Source organism: Oncorhynchus tshawytscha, linkage group LG14, assembly GCF_018296145.1.
Source record: "Oncorhynchus tshawytscha isolate Ot180627B linkage group LG14, Otsh_v2.0, whole genome shotgun sequence".
Classification (NCBI taxonomy): domain Eukaryota; kingdom Metazoa; phylum Chordata; class Actinopteri; order Salmoniformes; family Salmonidae; genus Oncorhynchus; species Oncorhynchus tshawytscha.
Window position 1 is genome coordinate 11,233,477 of NC_056442.1, and position 22,847 is coordinate 11,256,323.

Consider the following 22,847-nt stretch of genomic DNA (forward strand, 5'->3'; position numbering starts at 1 on the left):
ATAGAACACTGCAGACACCTAAGTTAAATTATTTCCCAAATACTCCTCAGCAGATCCAAATGTGTGGTACTCCCATAACACATTGGCTATTTGAACGGGGCGATTGTGCCATCTAGCGAGATGTCATGGTTTTCACTTTAATTTGTAACGTGCCTTTCCATACTGTGCGGTGTGCGTAAAAGCAAAGAAAATGTGGCAACTGGCCATGGTGAAAATGGTAATGAGAAATAATGTAATTGGCAGCTATACTACAAACTCTCATCTTGTAAAATAGTGTGTAGTAGGCTATGGCCTAATCGATGTAATGCATAGTCTATAATAGGAAAATGGCCAACATCGAATAACAGAGCACGATATTGAAATAATGTTTGCCTTATTATTTAAAAAAATATAATAATGAAATTTGAAATCGTCTCTGTTTATCAACATCTGAGGATGGTCAGTGTTGTCTATATATAATGATTTATAATCATATTTGTGTTGCTTCAGTGAATGTTGAGGTCTCTAAAGACAAATCTATAGGCCAGTGGATGCCAGCGAGTCTGACTCTTCAAGTTGGCACGCATCAATGCAGATTCCAAGGAGGACTAGTTCGGGTGCTGTAGAGTGCAGATAACGTGTCCATCATTTCATTCATAAGAGCCGGAGCAACAGAGCCCGCTTATTCATCCTCGTTTTCTTCGCTGCTGACATGCAGTCTTTCTTGTCTCCATTTAACAAGGCGATCTTAGTGGCTTTGTTTATTTTTGCCATCTTACTCATTCTTTATGTAATACTATGGTATATATGCCGAGACGTGGATTGCGACCACGGTATCTGACGCTTGTCGTGAGAAAAGCAGACGATACCCTGACTTTGGCTTATACGGAGACGCGCCAGGGTGACCCTTTGGTAAGTCCACAGGCGCGTCTTGACCGCTCTGACCATGAGCTCAAGGTGCATCATTTAACCAACGGTAACATGGAATTCGTTTGTATATATTGGTGATGTTGAGTACAATATGTGCAGTTCCTTTTATTTGTATCGTGTAGGCTGAATACCCTATTCAATTTGATCTCCAACGTGTTGCGCCACATTCGTGTTAGCATGAGGTAGGCTATTGCAAAGCAGGGGAAATGTTTCCCTTAATTATTATTGGTATTCATAGTAATATTTTATAATTCAGTAAAACGTATATTAATGGAAAAGCTGCTATCGTGTGACAAAGAAGGCGGGAAGGCGGTTCTGGCTACACGTTTTTGAAGCATCTGTGTCACCCTTTTCCCCCTCGCTCGCAAATGTCCCGTTATTGGTCATCCAACGAAAACACCGTTGACAATTCATAGAGACATGAGGAGGCACCAATAACATTTGAAATTATATTGAATCATTCTGGTTCTGATTCTGATTTTGCTTCATCCACAATTGGAAAGTGTGATGGGGATAGATGGGATTGATTTTATTCTATGAATATTTCAATTCTGCGGAATGTCCTGTAAATGCTTACCTTTAAAACAGCTCTGCTTTTTTTTGTTGACCTTATACCGCGTCCTGTGTATCCAACATTATATGTATTAACATTGCAATAACAAAATCCCAACCATCTCTATAAATATTTCCATTGAAATCAAAGAGAAGCTTTTTGATGCACACACTCGGCATATAGCCTATTCATATTGTTGGATAACAATTTAGGCCTACTGCCCCCAGTAGTCTATTCTACAATACATCAAAAATATCATTTAATAATCCCACTCAGTCTGAACTTCCCACTCATGCTGAAAAAAAACAAAGGTTCTTAAATGGTTCTTCCTCAGCTTTTAAGGTTCCTTGGATAACTCTTGCCTTGATAAAGAACAGTTTACTTAAGCATGGGGTTCTTGATGTGGATCTACTGTTCTTCAGAATTCTAAAAGCTTCTTGAAATAAATGGAAGCCTGCATACATTTAAATGAGAGTTAAATGAACACTCAGTTGTGTAAAAGAACCCCAGTGTTGGTGTTAATAACCAGAGTTTAACCAAAACCATGCAATACAGGACCAAAAGTATGTGGACACCTTCTCGTCAAACATCTCATTCCAAAATCATGGGCATTGATATGGAGTTGCCCCCCCCCCCCTTTTTTTTTGCTGCTCCAACAGCCTCCACTCTTTTCCACTAGATGTTGGAACATTGCTGCATGGATTTCAGCCACAAGAGCATTAGGGAGGTCGGGCACTGATGTTGGGTGATTAGGCCTGGCTCACAGTTGGCATTCTAATTCATCCCAAAGGTGTTCGACAGGGTTGAGGTCAGGGCTCGGTGCAGGCCAGTCAAGTTCTTCCACACTGATCTCGATTAAACCATTTCTGTATGGACCTCGCTTTGTGCACGGGGTCTCTGTCATTAGCAAAAAAAATAACTTGAAAGGCACCATGGGAAATATGCAGATCAGGCTTAAAACCATACAGCAGGGCTATTCAATTACGGTCCTGGAGGGCCGAGCCATTTCTGTTTTTTTTTTCAAAGCACCTTCTCATTTATGGTTCTTCAAAGACCCTAAAATGGTTTTCTTATGACTTCGCTCTCAATAACCTTATTTGGTTCCAACTTGCACCTTTTATTTTTAATAGTGCAGTCTGAACTGACTGGGTACATCTATGTAGTGCACTACTTTTGACTAGAGCTTTATGTAGGGAATAGGGTGCAATTTGGGATGCAGAGGAGAGGAGACCTCTAAATAGGAGACCTCTAAATAGAGAGAAATGTGTTTACATAACACTTTAAAGTTGGAGTTTACCCACCTGCTCTGTTCTAGCCTAGCCTACTGCTCTATAATTCCAGTAAAGGTAAACCTGAAGTTTGTCAATCCCTCAGGGGGCCTTCATGGAATGAGCTCCCTGCTGTTTGACAGAACACAAAGACGGTGCACTTTCCTGACAGTGTAAACAACATAATCGAAACACACAACAATGGGTTGACTTGATTTGACTGTAGACTGTCTGCCAGTGATGCTGTCTTGTAACTTCTCAAGGACCATGTTTAATAACCAAAATCTGATGCATTCTATCACTATGACACCGGCGAGTCAGTCACTCTAAAATGCTATTTGGAGAACAGTAAAAACAAGCAAAAATGGCCCCAGCCATTATCACCGTGGCTGCTGTAGCCTTTTCAGTCAATCTACAAATACATAGTCTATTAGCTATACAATTAGCCCCTACACATTAACTCACATTAACTCAGCACCGGGATTAAAAACTATAATTTAATACAGAAGGATCTCTTAGCAAAAAAAAAGTATTTAATAAATAAAAGGTTAACAAATACCTTTGCTTTACAGAAAAAAAGTTTGTGCAGTTGTACAGCTAATTTCCTGCAATTCTACACATTTTGCCATTATTTATGCCATGTTAATATGTTATCTGAGTGAAAGTAACTAACAAAATCAGTTGGGGCCCACTGGACGTCAGAGGCCCTGGGCACGTGCTCCCGAGTGGCGCAGCAGTCAAAGACACTGCATCTCAGTTCTAGAGGCATCACTACAGACCCTGGTTCAATTCCAGGCTGTATCACAACTGGCTGTGATTGGGAGTCCCATAGGGCGTTGCACAATTGGCCCAGCTACGTTCGGGTCCGTCATTGTAAGTAAGAATTTGTTCTTAACTGATTTGCCTACTTAAATAAAGGTTAAATAAAACCTGTGTGCCCGGTCAGAATTCTGCCATAATTACTACAAGTTTAGATAGCTGACTAGACTATTTAACTACTCAAAAACAATTACTGGTATTGGCTAATTGAGTGAAGGTCATGGCTAATTGAGTGACTGTCAGTGAGTAACAAGTAACAACAACTCATGATGCACAACTAATTTTCGAAATTGCACCTTGTGTATTTTATTATTCTAACTCTCAACACTAAGACCTTGAGCGAGTTCCTAAAATAAAATAAAAATGACAGATGTCCAGACCTCTTATGTAGCTATGGCCATGGTTCTTGTGTTTTAATGAGCTGGCTAGCTAGCTAATGGTAGACAGCTACCAAGCACACAACAAACCAACACATTGTCTTGAAAGTAGATTTTAGTTGCATGGCTTGCTACTAAGATATTCTCAATACATTTTTTAAACATGTTTATTTTGGTGCAAAAAAAATGTACAGGAAATGTTGTTATTTGGACCCGGCTGTTGCCATGTCATGCAGACTGCCGTTTTTGTGTTTCTAGATTGAATGCGTGCCAAAGACAGTAAGATGAAAAGCAAGATTTATACTGAGGACTTTTAAATACATTACGACAATCCAGTAGCGGTGCATTGGTAAAATCACTGCCATATTACAACCTATGTGTTGTGATAATTGCATTGTTTGCTCTATAGCCTTTTAGTTCATATGCCTTGTGATATATTGGCCTAAGGCCAAAACATATTGCATGTAACAAACCTACATGACCTACAGTATGGTCAAGCAAGGTAATGTTTCCAACATTTTTAGACCACAAAACAACTTTCTTTAGAACCACAGAGAGTCACAAAGAAAACAGGAGCTGCCTCTACAATTCCAGCACCATTTCAACATCATATAATCACCTATGCTTAGTCTAATACAGTGACAACTAAAAGATACCAAAAGTGATTTAGTCCAAACAGCGTAAGCTAAATATGATGTGGCTATCCATGGTATTGATTTCTCTCTGTGTATGTGTGTGTGTGTGTGCGTGCGTGTCAAGTAGAAAAAAACATGTTGACTCACCCCACTTGTAGAGAAATGCCAATACCATCCTCCGATACGATACAGCCAGTCCAGCTAGGTAACATTAGCATACTACATCTAGCTATATGTTGAACTTCCATTCTCTCAGGCCAGGGGCACAATATATGAATTTATGGTTGGATCAGAATCACCGTTATAATTATTGACCAGTACGGAGAAATAATCCTTGGCTAATTTAAGAAAGGGACAATTTTAGCTAGCTAGCTAGCCACCAGAGGACAACAACACAACGAGATGCAACAATTCATGTTTTCTCTGTCAGTAATGATGTTTGGCTTGTGATGTGATTAGCCTGAAGCCAAATCCAAACTGGCTTCCCTTGACACTTTCTTTTTGGTGCACCAGGACCATTCACAGCTATACTCACTCAATTTTGCTCATCGCTGATTGGCTATGATTTTTTTTTTAATCAAGTCAAATCAAATTTTATTTGTCACATGCGTCGAATACAACCAGGTACGATAGACCTTACAGTGAAATGCTTACTTACAAGCCCTTAACCAACAATGCAGTTTTAAGAAAATACCTTAAAAAGTAAGAAATTTAAGTAACAAATAATTAAAGAGCAGCAGTAAAATAACAATAGCGAGGCTATATACAGGTACAGAGTCAATGTGTGGGGGCACCAGTTAGTCGAGGTAATTGAGGTAATATGTACATGTAGGTAGAGTAATTAAAGTGACTATGCATAATGCTCGCTGACTTCCCTTGCATGCAATGCTATGGGCGGCAACAATGTAATATTCTTTCTGACCTTACAGCATCAGACAGATACTCTGCACATACTGAAACAGAGGGACGATGTTTAATTCGCCCGGATGCTTTCTCCGGTGAGATACATTCAGCCTCTTGTGAATTGAAGGAAATTTATGAAACACAGAGAGACGAACATTAAATTATTTTGTATGTTTTGTTAGCCTCGCTTCACTATGCGTCCATGCATACACGCCACTGCCGCAATCATCACTAGGTCAGTAGGCGGAAAGAAAAGTTGGTGGAATGCCACAGTTTGCGGGTTTTTGTCTCTACTGAAAGGGATAAACTAGAGGTACCCAAACATTTTGGGCCCATGACCCCATTTTGATATCTAAATGTTTTCACGACCCACCATGTAAAAAAAAGTGATGTAATCAACAGTCTATTACAAATCAGTCTGACTATACTTTTGACATTACTTCAATCTGAAGGAAGCATGGGGTTGAAGTGACTGAAATGCATCAGAATGGTATTGGGAAGTTCAGAAGACAATTATTTTGTATGACCTTCTTTGTAGAAAAGGACATCATCATTGATAAAGTACTTTTTTCCCCAGTCTGATTTGGTGCCTGGTCTTGTCCACTCTGTTCTAATTAGTCCTGCTCGGGTTGTGGGCATTGTAGAGGGAAACAGAAGACACATAAGATACAGTACAAATGTGGCTCTATGAAGAAAGCAGACACCGCTCTGTTTATTACAACTGCATCTAGTGGCTACCAGAGGTTACTGACGTAACCCTGGTTCTATGAACCATGCGCAATGATTAAAAAACGTATTTTAGAGTTTCTCTCGCAACCCCATTTTCAAATCAGGCAAATCGCGACCCTTAGTTTGGGAAACGCTGGGATAAACTGATAGACTCCTGTGTGATCTCGGCACCAATGTAGGCAAAAAGACAGGGTCTATCAGTCCGGGTGGTTTGCTTGACTCAAGATTTTGTTGGACCGAGCAAAAGCCTAAATCTTGGCGTTGCCACAACGCCTTGGGCCTTAGGCAATATTATGTACATTAAACCTTCCTTAGATGATAGTGTGGTAAATTGAGCCATTTTTTTTGCATTCAGCATCACACCGCCAAGGGAAACATAGTATTCTTTCTAACAAAGATATCTACATATATTTCAGGATGTCATGTATCACTGGATACACCTAACACCTAACAAACACTTTGTACTTTTTTAAAAACACTTTCAACATAGGCCAAGCCCTGTTGTTACCTCATATCCCAGTGATAATGCCTTGCATTACGCTTCGGAAGAAAGCACTTCAATTTGCTCAACTTGCCATTGGCTCAACCATTGGCTCATTTTGACTATATTAGCCTACACAGCTACAAGGATGCACTTTCATGTTAGGTTTAGGACCTCATATAGAAGCTTATAGAGACCCCACCTGATGTATAGAACAATCTTAAAAGTATCTAATTTGGTTTAGATACAGTACAAGCATCATGAAACCTCTAACACAATACATTCATTTGACTTGGATTTTAAAAAATAAGTTTAATGTGGTTTCTTCCTTCGCAGACTCCGTGAAATTATGACCTCTTCCTTAATATTTGGTCAAATGATTAATTTTGTGTATGGTTTCCTAGAAGCAAGGGTGGGTCAATTTACCCATTTGGCTCAATTTACCCCACTCTCCCCTATAACAGAAGTGAACCTCAAGTATTTTCGACTAGTCAAAGCCTTACAATCAAAGCCAATGCTTCATTTTTTAAATTATTTATAAAAATGTATCGGGCTAATATTGTATAACTGGATTTGTGAAGTAAGAAGTCTAAATAAAAAGAAATACTGACGATATTATATTTGATGCACTGTACAGACCGTGAGATGAGATTAATATGGGTAGGCCTTTTTTTTCTCTCTCCTCACATCTCTACGCCTCCTGCCAGTTGCGTGCCCTTACTCGTGATACAGATTTGAGGGGGCAGAACTAATGTCAAGGGTCGGAGCGCGCTTCGGCGCACTCACAGAGCAGGAGGAATTTAAGCGAAGCACAAGTGTGCAGAGTAGCACGGAATCCAAGGACTGAAACACACGAAGAGACCTGGCACAGATATGTGGCTACTGTCTTTCATTTTACCAATTTTGAGGCTGTATTTAGTGGGAGTTAAAGTTCTTCTGTATCAACTGTTCAACAAGTCTTTTACGTTACCAGGTTAGACTTTTCTGTTCATCCCCGTATTCATTACAGATATTGAATGAAGCTGTGATTATCACTTATCCTAGCCTATAACGTTAGCTGCTGGCTAGCGCTGCCTGTTAACGTTAGCTACTTAGCTAGCTAGTGAAGGCTTTCAACAACAATAGCCAATTTGGCTGAGAATTGACTAGCAAACGATTTAATATAAAAAATGCAACCACTGTTTAACAAATTGTTAAGGAATTGAAATAACTGGCTGTCATAAAATTAAGCTGCAAGTGTTATGCAATAGTTGACTGCTACTGTAACTTACCTATAGCCTTTATGTTGTTAGGATATGATCTGCTTTCCATAACCAGTATTTTCCAGCACAAAATATTAATTATATATCAGCATTCCATTTCACAAATGCACACATCCCCAGACCTAGGCTACGTTAACCATACATTTGAGTATAGTGTTTGTATGCTTACTGATTCTCCCACAATAGTAGCCTAGGTCTGTAATGGGAATGGGTTTTTGATATTTTCCTATGCACATTTTCAAAATTCATAGTGTGCCATAATACCATGCCTTGTAAAGTGAATCACACGTCATGATAGTCTCACTACATATCTTCATTGCCTTGTGTGAACTATAGTGCTTTTGGAAGGATAGGGGTAATCAATTACCTTTAGCCCAGATTCCCCCTTATTCACATCACATCAGAATGTCGAAATCCTCTCATGTGAACTTGTAGCTTAGCCTGTACTGACACAATAGCAGTGTTGTATTATGTCTTGTTATAGATAAGACCAATTAGCCTAAACCTCTCAAACTTACCTAAGCATGCAAAGAATCCAATTGCGTCATTTAGGTCCTAAGCTGTACTGAAGTTAGTTTTAGCCTTGGCAAAAGATGCTTGTGTAATTGGACTCAAGGCTTTATGGTGAGAGACCGGGTCAGGCAATTTTCAGTATCCCAATCGAGATAAGACCGGCTAGTAATTAGAGAGATGATTGGATCAACAAACTTGTCAATACTCAAAGCAGATTGCATTGTGTCCCCTAGATTTATGTTTAAGGTGACGCAATGTCCTCCACAGCAGTGGAGAGGCAAGCTCATTCTGTACTGGCTCTTAGAATATTTTATTTAGAGAATAGGTTGAATTACAAATAACAAAAAACGTAGTTATAGCCTATTAATTACTGAGGTAAAAGCCCCTATCTGACATTTTCTTTTCCTGTTGTTGACCTTTTGTTATCTCATGCTACCTTTATCTCACTGCCTTTGTTAGGTACTCAGTAATGAGTGAAGGCACCTAAAAGGATCATTGTCAAAGGAACAAAATGGAGGCCAAAGGTGCTTCCTCATCTAATCTCCACCTTGTTGCACATCCAAGGGCAAAAAGTAAAGTATGGAGGTATTTTGGCTTTGACACCGACGCAGACGGGTGTATACTACACTGGAGGAGGATCTACTGTCGCATATGTATGACTCAAATAGCATATTCCGGGAACACCTCCAATCTCTCGTACCACCTGGAGAAGAACCACCCAGTTGAGTTCTGTGAGTTTGTGAAGAGCAACACGGAGCAGATGCGTGAGGCGGTCGCAACGGCCTACTCCAAGATAAAGACTGAACCTATGCAGCAACAATGTCAGGAAGCCATCCTGAAGCAGAGCCCAGCGTTTGAAAATATCAACCGACGGCATAATGATCTGACGTCTGCGATCATCAGCTTTGTCTGTGAAGGGATGTACCCTGTGTCTGTGGTGGAAGAACCCACCTTTCAGGCCCTTTTAAGGACTGCAGATCCAAGATACTTGCCCCCTAGCAGAATCGACGTAGCAATGAAGGCCCTACCACAGAGGTACAATCAGATCCGAGATGCAGTGCTGGGTGAGGTGGCAGGGGTGGTGAACTGCGGTGTCTCAACTGACCTTTGGCAAAGCCAAACGCAGAACAGGACCTACATCTCCCTGTCCATGCACTCTCTGAACCAAAACGGACTAGGTTCTGGTTTCTCCATGAGTACCAAATGCCTGAAAACTTTTGAAGTTCCAGAGGACAATACAGCTGAGAATATTACCAGAGCATTGTACGAAGCATTTGTCGAATGGGGGATAACTCACAAAGTCAACGGTGCCACCACTAACGGTTCATTGGACATTGTGAAAGCTTGCTCTCTTCTGGATCTATCCGTGCAGATGCCTTGCCTTGGCCACACTATAAATCGAGGGATGGATGAGGCCTTTCAGCTGCCCAGAATTGACTGCTTTTTGGGACGTTGCCGCAAACTTGTTGATTATTTCCAACAGTCCGTGATGGCTATGTATTTGCTGCGAGAGAAGCAGAGGCAGCAAGGCCTAGCCCAGTGTGTCCTCATCAGAGACAGGGTCCGATCCTGGGTGACCACACTGACTATGCTCCAGCGCCTGAAAGAGCAGCAGGCCATTATCAGTGTGGTACTCATGGAGGACAGTGACAACCATCAGCTGAGTTTCAAGGACAGTGAATGGAACATGGTTGAGGGCTTGATTGGAGTTCTGCAACCTTTCAAACTGGTAGCTGACATGATAACAGACTGTAGGTATCCGACCATTAGTATGGTGAGGCCTGTCCTTCACATGCTGCTGAACACAACCCTCAAGGCCAAAGAAGGGGACGCAAAAGAGGTTGGCATGGCCAAAGAGGTAATCTCCAAGGTGTTGTCCAGCACCTACCCGCAGACGTCTGAGATTGCAATGTTTCTCAACGTCGCCACTTTCCTGGATCCCCGTTACAAGAGGCTTCCTTTCCTGTCCCCCCACGACCGCTCCCAAGTGGAGAGTAAAGTCATTGAGGAGGCCAAAGCCATTCTTGAGAAACAGAGGAATGAGAATGTGGTCACAGATGAATTGGCTCCTCTTTCTGATGAGCCACCCAACAAAAAACAAACTCTTGACAAACACTCTCCTTCATGTAGCAATGCAGGCAACCCTTTGGCTGTGATATTTTGCCAGTCAGGCAATGATGAGAACCAAGAAGAGCTACACGCTCAGGTCGTGGAAGAGCTGAGCAACTTCAAATCCCAGAAGATCCTGGGTCTCAACGAAGACCCTCTCCATTGGTGGTCGGACCGTATGGGCTTATTCCCTACTCTCCCTAAGGTGCTCCAGAAGTACTGGTGTGTCCCTGCCACTAGTGTCCCCTCCCACAGACTGTTCAGTTCCTCAGGGACTTTCTTCTGTGGTAAGAGGAACCGCCTCACCCCGGCACATGTAGACCAACAGGTGTTTCTCTATGAAAACTCACGGCGCTGTAATGAGGCTGAACCAATTGAGGATGACTCCGGGGAATGGGGCTTGGGACTGGAGCAGGACTCTGGGTCAGGCCATGGAATAACTGGGCAGGCCACTGCCCACTACCAAACAGTTACAATACCCTAATCCTAAAGGAAATACTTTAAAAAATAATATATACTGAGGGCATTTAGTTGTTTACTAGTAAAAAGGATTTATGTGAGTGTAACATCTGGTCAATTTTCTCTTTCTGATCATGTTGCGATTTTATTTGATTAACTATTTGATGTAGGGCTAAATGGCTTTTATTGTCCCAATGTTCAAGTCATTTCTGAGTCATTGTTTGCTTTGCTCTTTGAAGTCCTTGGACTGTTTAAGATGTCTTTACAGTACGCTTGAGATTAGCTTTGATGTGCCAAGCTTTGTTATCTGTACTGAACTCTCAGAAGAACATAAAGTATATCCTATATAACTTGAATCTCTGCTTGCTCGTGTTCATTTTGTGTTCAATGTGTCCTATACAACTTCCTCAGATGAGTCCTGATGGTATTACGAAGGTATCAACTTGCATTTATAGGCTTCTCCTCAGTGTTACAGTTTTTTGGAAACTAAATGAGCAACAAACTGCTCATTTAACCACTCACCAGCCGCGACGGCAAATGTGATACAAATCTGATTGGGAGAAATGTAATAGAGTTGAAATCTCAACCGTCCTGATTACCCTCGGTGCATAGATAAGCACTGCGGCTCTAATTTTAGTCATGCTAAACTGTCTGGCCGCGTGCAAGCTGTGCTTTGTGTGCTTGTTGCACAAAGTCATTTTATCTTCAGGGGCAGGAACTGTTGTTGTCAAGCAAAATGGATCTATGTGTCATCGATAATGAAGAGCTCTTCCTCCCTTCATGTTTCAGGACTAGAGGTCGTTACGGACTTATTTACCAGTGACTCACTCAACTTCAGTCCGACTCCACACCGTACACTTCGATAACTGCAGATTATAGCCCAATGTAATCTCTGACCCAACACAAATTGCCCCGAAATGGAAGTACTGTGGTTTTTATAATGGGCAAAACAAAATGGAGTCAGTGGAATTATGTTTTGATTGCCCATAATTGTGTTGTTCTCAGTGATATGTTGGACTGGATGGAATAAATACACCTGTTTGTATCAACCCATAGATGTTCCATTGTGTTGCAAGGCGATGGCAACATATGGACCTTAGTTTTCTTTCTCTTCCTCACAGTTTTGCCCAAACAAAATGGAAGGGTTGCCATAGTGACGGGGGGTGCCCGAGGAATGGGTTATGAGACTGCAAGACACCTGGCAAGCCTTGGCATGCATGTGGTTATAGGTATTGTACACACACCCTTTGGTCATGACTCCGTAATCTCCCAAATCATTCTAAATTGCTCAATCCAACATAGTTGAAGCCTGTGTGCTAACATCCTTAGGTTAATGTGTTGTTGAATTGTAGCCTAAGTAATGTTGCACTGATTTTCACTACAGTACATAGGGAATCTTTGATACTTTGCGAACACATTCCTGCCTAAGGCAGTTATTTCCTAACCTAATCAAATTTGACTCCTCAATCAAATTTAATAGGGTTTTGCAAAGAAATCATTATTGACATAATAGTGGCACTGCTTCAATGAAACCCAAATCAGAACTGTAGGTTTAGACTTTCACTCTGCTCTCCCTGGTCTCTATGATGAGGGAAGGATACTTGCTGCTCCAGAGTACCCCATTCATTCATCCCTCCATGCACCCTCTTTTTTCCCCCCTAATCATTCCCCTCTCCTCCAGCTGGGAACTCTGAAGAGGAAGGCCTGCAAGCCGTGAAGAAGATCCACGAAGAGGGCAGCGAGGGGAAAGGTAATTTTCTCATGACTGTTTCCCTTATAGCCTCTCTCTCCCGCTCTATCTCTCTCCCTCTGTCTGTCTATTGTTTCCACACAGCCATTGCAGAATAAATAGGCTACCTCTCAAATAGGTCTGCTCGTATATACACAGGTAGTAAGCTATTCAGACATAGGCCTATGTACATGAGTGCCCTGACTTTTAACTGTGTTTTCCGGGGTAAAAATTTGGGTTCGTGCTGGTAAGAGTAAACCACTTCTCCTGCTTTGTAACAGAGGGAGGATGTCTGTTCACCTGCACCTTGTCAGAGGCGGCTTGGACGCCAGAGTCCATTCCAAAAGCAATTATCTAAAGGTAGCAGGTTTTCTCTTCAATTCCCATTTTTTTCCCCCGGTCCCTCCTTCCCTTAAATGTACTTTTTACATTTATTTTGATAAAAGCAAAGCCGTGTCACGAATGGGAGCAGGGGAAAGGCGAGGGAGATGTTTGTCTGTGCTTGTGTTTGATGAGTACGAGGAGGAAAGCAAACTGCTGCCAACCAGTCTCAGTTTCATTGTCATGCAGATGTGATTTAAAGAGGCTGTTTGGAAAGAAGGGAAGGCAGCATCTTTTGATCCCAAGCAGGCAGCTTCTCTCTTCCCTTCCTCTCTGGTGCTGAAATGACAATGATCATAGCACAGCTCCAGTCAGCCAGGGTAACATCACTGTTATGTATGCCCTGCTCCACAGAGTAATGATGACAGACGTGGGAATGAGAAATGGGCCTGTTTGTATTAAGAACAGGAAATGTCCCCCTGGTGCATTGAATCCACCCCAGCATTGGCATGCACTGTCAGGCAAGCGGTGTTTAGCAAGCCTCTTAACAAGTTGTGTGGGAGGCAAAACAGTTAGAGTTCTGACATAAACAGGATATCTGATTGTCTTATATAGTGTGAACTGGTAGGCCTGAGAGCCAATAACAATGTCGGCCACAGAGATGCATTTCTGAGCTCATTCTTTTTGTATATGTGTATTTCATGCCCTCTCCATATCTGAGCATGTTTGGTATTAGCTCTATATGTCAGAGTTTGTCCTCGTCACCCAACATACAATCCATATCACTGTGTTTGCTGTCTAAGATTGGATGGTTGAGAAAATGTTTGTGTGGCATGTCACCAGGAATTCTCCTCTGACTTTTGTAGGGCCAGAATGTCTAACCTTGCTTCATCAGCAGCATACGGAGACAGTAGAACAGATTTGTGTGTTGTCAGAATGTGTTTGCTAAATTGCCAACCAGGCAAGACAATGCTTAGAGACAGTAGCTTCAGGTCCTATTAAGCCTAATTTATTCTGCCCCCTCAACAGTTTAACCCTGTTCCTTATTCAAGACTGTCTGCTTTAAAGCCGTCTCTGCATAAGAGGGGAAACGCACCAGGGCCCGGTTTCCCGTAGTGATGGACCGTATTTAACCTTTATTTAAATAGGCGAGTCAGTTAAGAACAAATTCTTATTTACAATGACGGCCTACCCCCGGCCAAACCCGGACGACGCTGGGCCAATTGTGCGCCGCCCTATGGGACTCCCAATCATGGCCGGTTGTGATACAGCCTGGATTCAAACCAGGGCGCCTCCAGCTCTGAGATAGAGTGCCTTTAACCGCTGCTCCACTCGATAACATGTGTTTCCCAAAACCCCACGCAGAGAGAACGGTCGATACTGATAGGATCAAAAGAAAGGCAGCGCTGCTCTCGGATCAGTTTTCTCCCTTTCAAATCTTACCTTAATTGTAGAATTATTCCACAATACTGACATTTGATCACAGCCTATGAAATACAACCTATAGCAGGTTTCCCCAACTGGCATTCGCACAGAGGGTGCTTTCATTTGTGAGCAAACAAATAAATAAATGACTAAAAACACCAGGAAATCATACTTTTCCCAAGTATTCCCACACATAATAGAGAGACATGGGATGTAAGCAAGGTTTGAAATTATTATGTTTAATAATAATATATAAATATATATGTTTGTCAATTTGCAGCCTTCAAATTATTTGTAATTATGTTCTGGCCTACGACCATCTACTCAAGAAAAAATCTATTTGATCCCTGACCTATAGCTACAAATATTTAGCCGGCTTATTCTAATGCTTACCCTATGTAATCTATGCAGAGATACTCCACCTCAAGAATTGCATTTGGCGACACACATACTCAGGCTGACTGGCTCTCGTTCAGGAAAATGAGAAATAAGTGCACTCACGCTATCCAGAAGGCCAAAGTTAGTTACTTTAAGGAGCAGTTCTCTCTGTGGGTCTAACCCCAAGAAGTTCTGGAAGACGGTTAAAGACCTGGATTATAAAACCACCTCCTCACAGCTGCCCGTGTCCTTTAAAGTTGATGATGTGGTTGTTACTGACAAGAAGCACATGGCTGAGCTCTTTAATCACCAATATATTATTTGACTCAGCCATGCATCCTTGCCCTTCCAACATTTCCTGATCTACCACCACTTCGAATGCGACTAGCCCCAATGTTCAACCCTCTTTTTCCCCCGATACAAAGTTTTTCCCTGCAGACGGTCACTGAGTCTGAGGTGCTAAAGGAGCTCCTTAAACTTAACCCCCAAAAAACATCTGGGTCAGATGGTTTAGACCCTTTCTTATTTAAGGTTGCTGCCCCTATCATCGCCAAGCCTGTCTCTGACCTTTTTAATCACTCTCTCCTCTCTGGTGAGGTTCCCATTGCTTGGAAGGCAGCCACGGTTTGTCCTTTATTTAAAGGGGGAGATCAAGCTGATCCCAACTGTTATAGGCCTATTTCTATTTTGCCCTGTTTATCAAACATGTTGGAAAAACTTGTCAATAATCAACTCACTGGCTTTCGTGATGTCTATAGTATTCTCTCTGGTATGCAAAGTTTTTGCTCAGGTTATGGATGTGTCACTGCAACCTTAAAGGTTCTCAATGATGTGACCATTGTCCTTGATTCTAAGCAATGTTGGGCTGCTATATTTATTGACTTGGCCAAAGCTTTTGATAGGGTAGACCATTCCATTCTTGTGGGACAGCTAAGGAGTAGTGATGTGTCTGAGGGGTCGTTGGCATGGTTTGCTAACTACCTTTCTCAAAGAGTGCAGTGTATAAAGTCAGAACATCTACTGTCTCAGCCACTGCCTGTCACCAAGGGTGTACCCCAAGGCTCAATCCTAGGCCCCACGCTCTTCTCAATTTACATCAACATACAGTGGGGCAAAAAAGTATTTAGTCAGCCACCAATTGTGCAAGTTCTCCCACTTAAAAAGATGAGAGGCCTGTAATTTTCATCATAGGTACACTTCAACTATGACAGACAAAATGAGAAAAAAGAATCCAGAAAATCACATTGTAGGATTTTTAATGAATTTATTTGCAAATTATGGTGGAAAATAAGTATTTGGTCACTTACAAACAAGCAATATTTTCTGGCTCTCACAGACCTGTAACTTCTTCTTTAAGGGGCTCCTGTGTCCTCCACTCGTTACCTGTATTAATGGCACCTGTTTGAACTTGTTATCGGTATAAAAGACACCTGTCCACAACCTCAAACAGTCACACTCCAAACTCCACTATGGCCAAGACCAAAGAGCTGTCAAAGGACACCAGAAACAAAATTGTAGACCTGCACCAGGCTGGGAAGACTGAATCTGCAATAGGTAAGCAGCTTGGTTTGAAGAAATCAACTGTGGGAGCAATTATTAGGAAATGGAAGACATACAAGACCACTGATAATCTCCCTCGATCTGGGGCTCCACGCAAGATCTCACCCCGTGGGGTCAAAATGATCACAAAAACGGTGAGCAAAAATCCCAGAACCACATGGGGGGACCTAGTGAATGACCTGCAGAGAGCTGGGACTAAAGTAACAAAGCCTACCATCAGTAACACACTACGCCGCCAGGGACTCAAATCCTGCAGTGCCAGACGTGTCCCCCTGCTTAAGCCAGTACATGTCCAGGCCCGTCTGAAGTTTGCTAGAGAGCATTTGGATGATCCAGAAGAAGATTGGGAGAATGTCATATGGTCAGATGAAACCAAAATATAACTTTTTGGTAAAAACTCAACTTGTCGTGTTTGGAGGACAAAGAATGCTGAGTTGCATCCAAAGAACACCATACCTACTGTGAAGCATGGGGGGGAAACATCATGCTTTGGGGCTTTTTTTCTGCAAAGGGACCAGGACGACTGATCCGTGTAAAGGAAAGAATGTATGGGGCCATGTATCGTGAGATTTTGAGTGAAAACCTCCTTCCATCAGCAAGGGCATTGAAGATGAAACGTGGCTGGGTCTTTCAGCATGACAATGATCCCAAACACACTGCCCGGGCAACGAAGGAGTGGCTTCGTAAGAAGCATTTCAAGGTCCTGGAGTGGCCTAGCCAGTCTCCAGATCTCAACCCCATAGAAAATCTTTGGAGGGAGTTGAAAGTCTGAGTTGCCCAGCAACAGACCCAAAACATCACTGCTCTAGAGGAGATCTGCATGGAGGAATGGGCCAAAATACCAGCAACAGTGTGTGAAAACGTTGTGAAGACTTACAGAAAACTTTTGACCTCTGTCATTGTCAACAAAGAGTATATAACAAAGTATTGAGATAAACTTTTGTTATTGACCAAATACTTATTTTCCACCATAATTTGCAAATAAATTCATTACAATTCCTACAATGTGATTTTCTGGATTTCTTTTCTCATTTTGTCTGTCATACATGAAGTGTACATATGATGAAAATTACAGGCCTCGCTCATCTTTTTAAGTGGGAGAACTTGCACAATTGGTGGCTGACTAAATACTTTTTTGCCCCACTGTAGCTCAGGCAGTAGGAAGCTCTCTCATCCATTTATATGCAGATGATAGTCTTATACTCAGCAGGTCCCTCCCTGGATTTTGTGTTAAACGCTCTACAACAAAGCTTTCTTAGTGTCCAACAAGCTTTCTCTGCCCTTAACCTTGTGCTGAACACCTCCAAAACAAAGGTCATGTGGTTTGGTAAGAAGAATGCCACTCTGCCCACAGGTGTGATTACTACCTCTGAGGGTTTAGAGCTTGAGGTAGTCACCTCCATACAAATACTTGGGAGTATGGCTAGATGGTACACTGGCCTTCTCTCAGCTGCAGGCAAAGATTCAATCTAGACTTGGTTTTCTCCATTGTAATTCGCTCCTCTTTCACCCCAGCTGCCAAACTAACCCTGATTCAGATGACCTACCTACACATGCTAGATTACGGAGATGTAATTTATAGATCGGCAGGTAAGGGTGCTCCCGAGCGGTTCTTTACCATTCGGCTATTAGATTTACCACCAATGCTTCCTATAGGACACATCACTGCACTCTATACTCCTCTGTAAACTGGTTACCTCTGTACCCGTCGCAAGACCCACCGGTTGATGCTTATTTATAAAATCCTCTTAGGCCCCACTCCCCCCTGTCTAAGATATCTACTGCAGCCCTCATCCTCCACATACAACACCCGTTCTGCGAGTCACATTCTGTTAAAGATCCCCAAAGCACACACATCTCTGGGCCGCTCGTATTTTCAGTTCGCTGCAGCTAGCGACTGGAACGAGCTGCAACAAACACTCAAACTGGATAGTTTTACCTCAATCTCTTCATTCAAAGACTCAATCATGGACACTTACTGACAGTTGTGGCTGCTTTGCGTGATGTATTGTTGTCTCTACCTTCTTGCCCTTTGTGCTGTTGTCTGTTCCCAATAAATAACAAGCATTTTCAATGGCAACTGTAGTGACGATGGATTTGTGAAACAGTCCCGAGATTTAAAGATGATCCGACAAGGTTCTAACAATTGAATTTAACCTCAATGGTTTTGGGAAGCCGGGCCCAGAACTATGGACGGCCGCGTGCCTCTGACCAGAATATCAGCAGTCAATTTCCCGATGATTCTACAAAACGTCAAAAATAGCTCGTTGAGAACCCAGCAGGTGAACGCGATAACACACCGCGATGTGGGCAAAAGACAGGACATCCACCGCTGTTTTGTCATCGCCGTGTCTGAGCCTTTGTCCATATGACACATTTTGGTGTGATACTGCGGGACCACAACCACTGTACTACTGTACAATCAACCTGTTATTTACGGTCATCTAGAAACGTGCTGTATCTGCTGGGGTTTTATGATCATTGCCGTGTCACAGCAATAAAAGTTGGTGACTTTTTTTTTTTAAAGTGTCAGAAAGCCCAGCGATTTAGTTTGCGACACCAGTGGCTGCATCCATCTCCTTTTAACAACTTCCTGACTTCCATACCTCCTTTCTGCAACGGAGAGTGAGAGACGAATCTCATGCCAATAGACATCCTGGTGATTTACCATCCAATCTGCCTTCTCCTCCTCCTCTTTCGGAGCAGCATCAATCTATCCTATAAGCTCCTATAAATAATTGTGGACGATCAATCTCTTATCAGAGTTGCAGCCGGACGGTCAAACTAGCAGCCAGCCTGTTTCCAGTCCTCTGTCCTGTTATTGGACAGCAGCTGGTCAGTTTGTCTATGTACAGCAGCAGTCGGAACTGGTCAGGGAGAGAATGTAATTCAGGAAGATGGCAGTATTTCAACACGTCTTTGGATGAGACGTCTTTGTTGATATTCCAGATGGCACGACGCCTTCTAGTCTGTGTCCTCCAGCTGGCTCTTTGGCACTGTGACTAGTCTAGAGGATACCCTACTTTCCTTCATGACAGGTCTGGCACCGTGAAATAGCTCTGGCACTAGAGATGGATTGGAAGAATATTTACTACAGTATGGATATTTTTTCCAATGAATTATTGTAATCTATGCTAATATTGGTCAATATTGGACAGTGATTAGAATAGAGAGAGCTTATTGGGGATTCACACATTCTCAGTGAAATTATTTTATTTTTTATGGATATGTTCATTTTCGGAGGATAAATTCACCGTAAAATCCTAAGAGCTTGATATTTTCGAGAGTTGAAGTGTTTGAGAGGAAGAAAGGACGGAGGAGAAAGAGAATAAATATGCATTTGTTGGGATATTTGTATGGTATTAGATTAATTGAAGCCTATAACCACCATATAGTTAGCTTACTCATACAAGGGACAAAGAACAGCCTCTCTCCACTTTCTACTCTTTGTAAATCACAGTCTCTTGGGATGACCTTATACAAGCCATTAGCCAGGGGCATGTTTTGTTATCTCCCACTTAAGATACAAGATCGTTAGCTAGCAAGGCCTTTGTTGATTCACACAACACACTGATTATTACAGAGAGATGTCCTCTGTCCTCTCCTTTCTACAGCTACAGGGCTGTCAATTGACCTCTTACTTAATCCCAAAAGGTGGCGCTACAAAGTATTAACTTTGACCAGTTATGGGTTGTTAAAAGTAGAGATTTGTCTTCCAATGCAAAAAAAAACAGTCTTTCCTAGTACCCTTATGAAGCTCTTTTCAGAATGGTTTTAACAATAAAAGATTGATTTTTGAAGCAAACTTCCATTTTCCTACCAAGAGTTGCTGAATATCTTTTCATCTGTACTTCTCCTTCCCAACAGAACATCTACATTTATAGCGGATTTCTCTAGCTTTCTCTAGTCTTATTTTCTGGAGCCATTTATATGGCCGCTCAACAATGCTTGAAACACTGTTCACTCTTTACACTCAGTGGGGAAGAGTCCCGTGATTAGTGTAATGCAGAGTAATTTACCTAATTATGGGACAATACCTAATTATGGGACAAAATGTGTTTAATTATGTGCTTGAGCACTCAGTTCGGGGACGCCACAAGCTGTGCCAAGTGGTTCAGAGATATGACATTCTGATTCATGTGTGTGTGTGTGTGTGTGTGTGTGTGTGGGGGGGGGGCTGCTAATGTCATTACTCAATACTATTGTGTAAAACCCTGGATTCCTAGCCGTAAAGCTAGCTTCAGTCATGACATTCTTGTTCCTGTCTCCATTATAGCGTTGACTTTTAAAATGCTTTGACTTCGTGTAATAAGGATTTAATGTGGCCCTTTTTATGATGGAGGCGTGGTCAAGAAGTGTATTTATTTCCCTTGCACTGTTATGCAGATGAGTAAAGTTCAGTGAAGCTCTCTGTCCACTCTGTCACTTCCTGTGGTGATAAATAAACACGCTATCATTTGGCCCATAAGAATGATTCCTGCATACACAATTAACTCTCCACCTTTTCTTGTAACAACGTTTCGTCGGTTATAGTTTCCATACCAGAGAATATTAGATATACATCTACCCGTGCTTTGTGCTCTTTTATTCAACTGCCGATGAGATCATGTTTAATTCATGCCAGGTTACTGAGTGTATTGCCATAATGTAATCTACCTTGTGTTTTAGTTTTTGTCTCACGGTTTATAGTGTACTACTGAATGAGACCAAAGCTTATCATACAGCTGCTTTATCCTTCAGGGGGAAAGGAAGTAAAAGATTAGGATTTGCATAATTAGGATTCCTGAGATATTAAAAGCAAGGAGAGGACTCTCTTTTTCCCCGATACAAAGTTTTTCCCTGCAGACGGTCACTGAGTCCGAGGTGCTAAAGGAGCTCCTTAAACTTAACCTCCAAAAAACATCTGGGTCAGATGGTTTAGACCCTTTCTTCTTTAAGGTTGCTGCCCCTATTATCGCCAAGCCTGTCTCTGACCTTTTTAATCACTCTCTCTCCTCTCTGGGGAGGTTCCCATTGCTTGGAAGCCAGCCACAGTTCGTCTTTTATTTAAAGGGGGAGATCAAGCTGATCCCAACTGTTATAGGCCTATTTCTATTTTGCCCTGTTTATCAAAAGCTTTGGGAAAACTTGTCAATAATCAACTCACTGGCTTTCTTGATGCCTATAGTGTTCTCTCTGGTGTGCAATCTGGTTACCGCTCAGGTTATGGATGTGTCACTGCAACCTTAAAGGTCCTCAATGATGTCACCATTGCCCTTGATTCTAAGCAATGTTGTGCTGCTTTTTAAAAAATGTACTTTGCAATAATCTGTCTTGCAGTTTATGGACTGGTATGATCACTTTACTGTCTGTCAATGGTTGATGTAAAACTAAATGAAAGGATGATGTCCTGACCTGTGTTAGTACTACTGTAGCTAACCAGACATCTATGTATTATAGCATAGTTAAATTGTAATGTTTGTTTGTGATTTGTTGATGCTATAAGTTAGATGCCGGTATATTTAGGCATAGAAGAATGTTAATGTTGTTTGTGTGTTTTTGGGTTCTGTTCACAGTGGAATTTCTGATCCTGGACCTGTGTTCCCTAAAGTCGGTACGGCAGTTTGTCCAAAGGTTTAAAGCCAGGGCTCTACCACTTCACGTCCTTGTGAACAATGGTACTTATACACCAAACAACCTCTTTATTCAATACACCACAATATTCACCTTTAAAGAGAATCATAGCATAGTTATTTCATCTGAAAAATCAAGCAAACACTGGTTATCGTCAACCCTTGAAAATACAGTGTCTCATGGTCCTAGGGGGCCTCCGAAATGGCACCCTATTCCCTATGGCGCACCGCTTTTGATCATAGCACTATGAGGTAGTGCTCTGCTATAGGAATATGGTGCCATTTCAGGCGAAGCCCTATTGTGTAGTCCTCCAGGGCAGTTTGCTTGAACAAAATAGCTTTTATTGAGAGAAGGTCTATGGAGACTCCGGTACCAACTGGCTTGGGGTAACAGTCAGCCGCTCTCTGCCCACAAACAGGCTGAATTAATAATTCACCAGTCTGCAAGATGCTCTCAGCAGCTAACATCACATATCACACCCGGCTGATAGATAATGGATAGTAGATGCCGAAGGTAGGACATAGGGCAGACGTTAGTGTCGTCCCATTGAGAGAGTAATGATAGGGAAAGGTCATCGCTACACAGACCCAGGATGGGTCCCAAACGGCACCCTATTCTCTATATAGTGTGCTACTTTTGACCGGGACCCGTAGGGCTCTGGTCAAATGTTCTGTACTAAATACAGAATACGGTGCCATTTGGGACGCAGGACCCGATAGCATTCTGATTTCCCTGAATCTCCCCCCCGCCAGTAGAGTTGTCATCAAGCCGTGAGTTTTCTCTGTTTATGCCCTAGGCTTTAGT

The 22,847-nt window shown here is 42.1% G+C and overlaps 2 protein-coding genes across 3 annotated transcripts in view; both read left to right on the forward strand.

Annotated features, from left to right (window-relative positions):
• The first annotated feature begins 629 nt into the window (after positions 1-629).
• Positions 630-22,847, forward strand: part of LOC112266544 (dehydrogenase/reductase SDR family member on chromosome X-like) — a 31,457-nt gene continuing 9,239 nt past the window's right edge. The window contains exons 1-4 of one of the 2 annotated variants that reach the window (XM_024444106.2): positions 630-891; positions 12,139-12,246; positions 12,699-12,767; positions 21,986-22,087. In XM_024444106.2, coding sequence (XP_024299874.1) covers positions 12,192-12,246; positions 12,699-12,767; positions 21,986-22,087 — 226 coding nt within the window. In that variant the 5' untranslated portion in view covers positions 630-891; positions 12,139-12,191. Of the gene's footprint in view, positions 892-7,517; positions 7,648-12,138; positions 12,247-12,698; positions 12,768-21,985; positions 22,088-22,847 lie in introns of those variants that run through there. The other variant, XM_024444105.2, reaches the window with a different exon arrangement.
• LOC112266543 (E3 SUMO-protein ligase ZBED1-like) lies at positions 7,511-11,373 on the forward strand. Its single transcript, XM_024444104.2, has 2 exons — positions 7,511-7,647; positions 8,909-11,373. The coding sequence occupies exon 2, from the start codon at positions 8,961-8,963 to the stop codon at positions 11,040-11,042; it is 2,082 nt and encodes a 693-aa protein (XP_024299872.1). The 5' UTR covers positions 7,511-7,647; positions 8,909-8,960; the 3' UTR covers positions 11,043-11,373.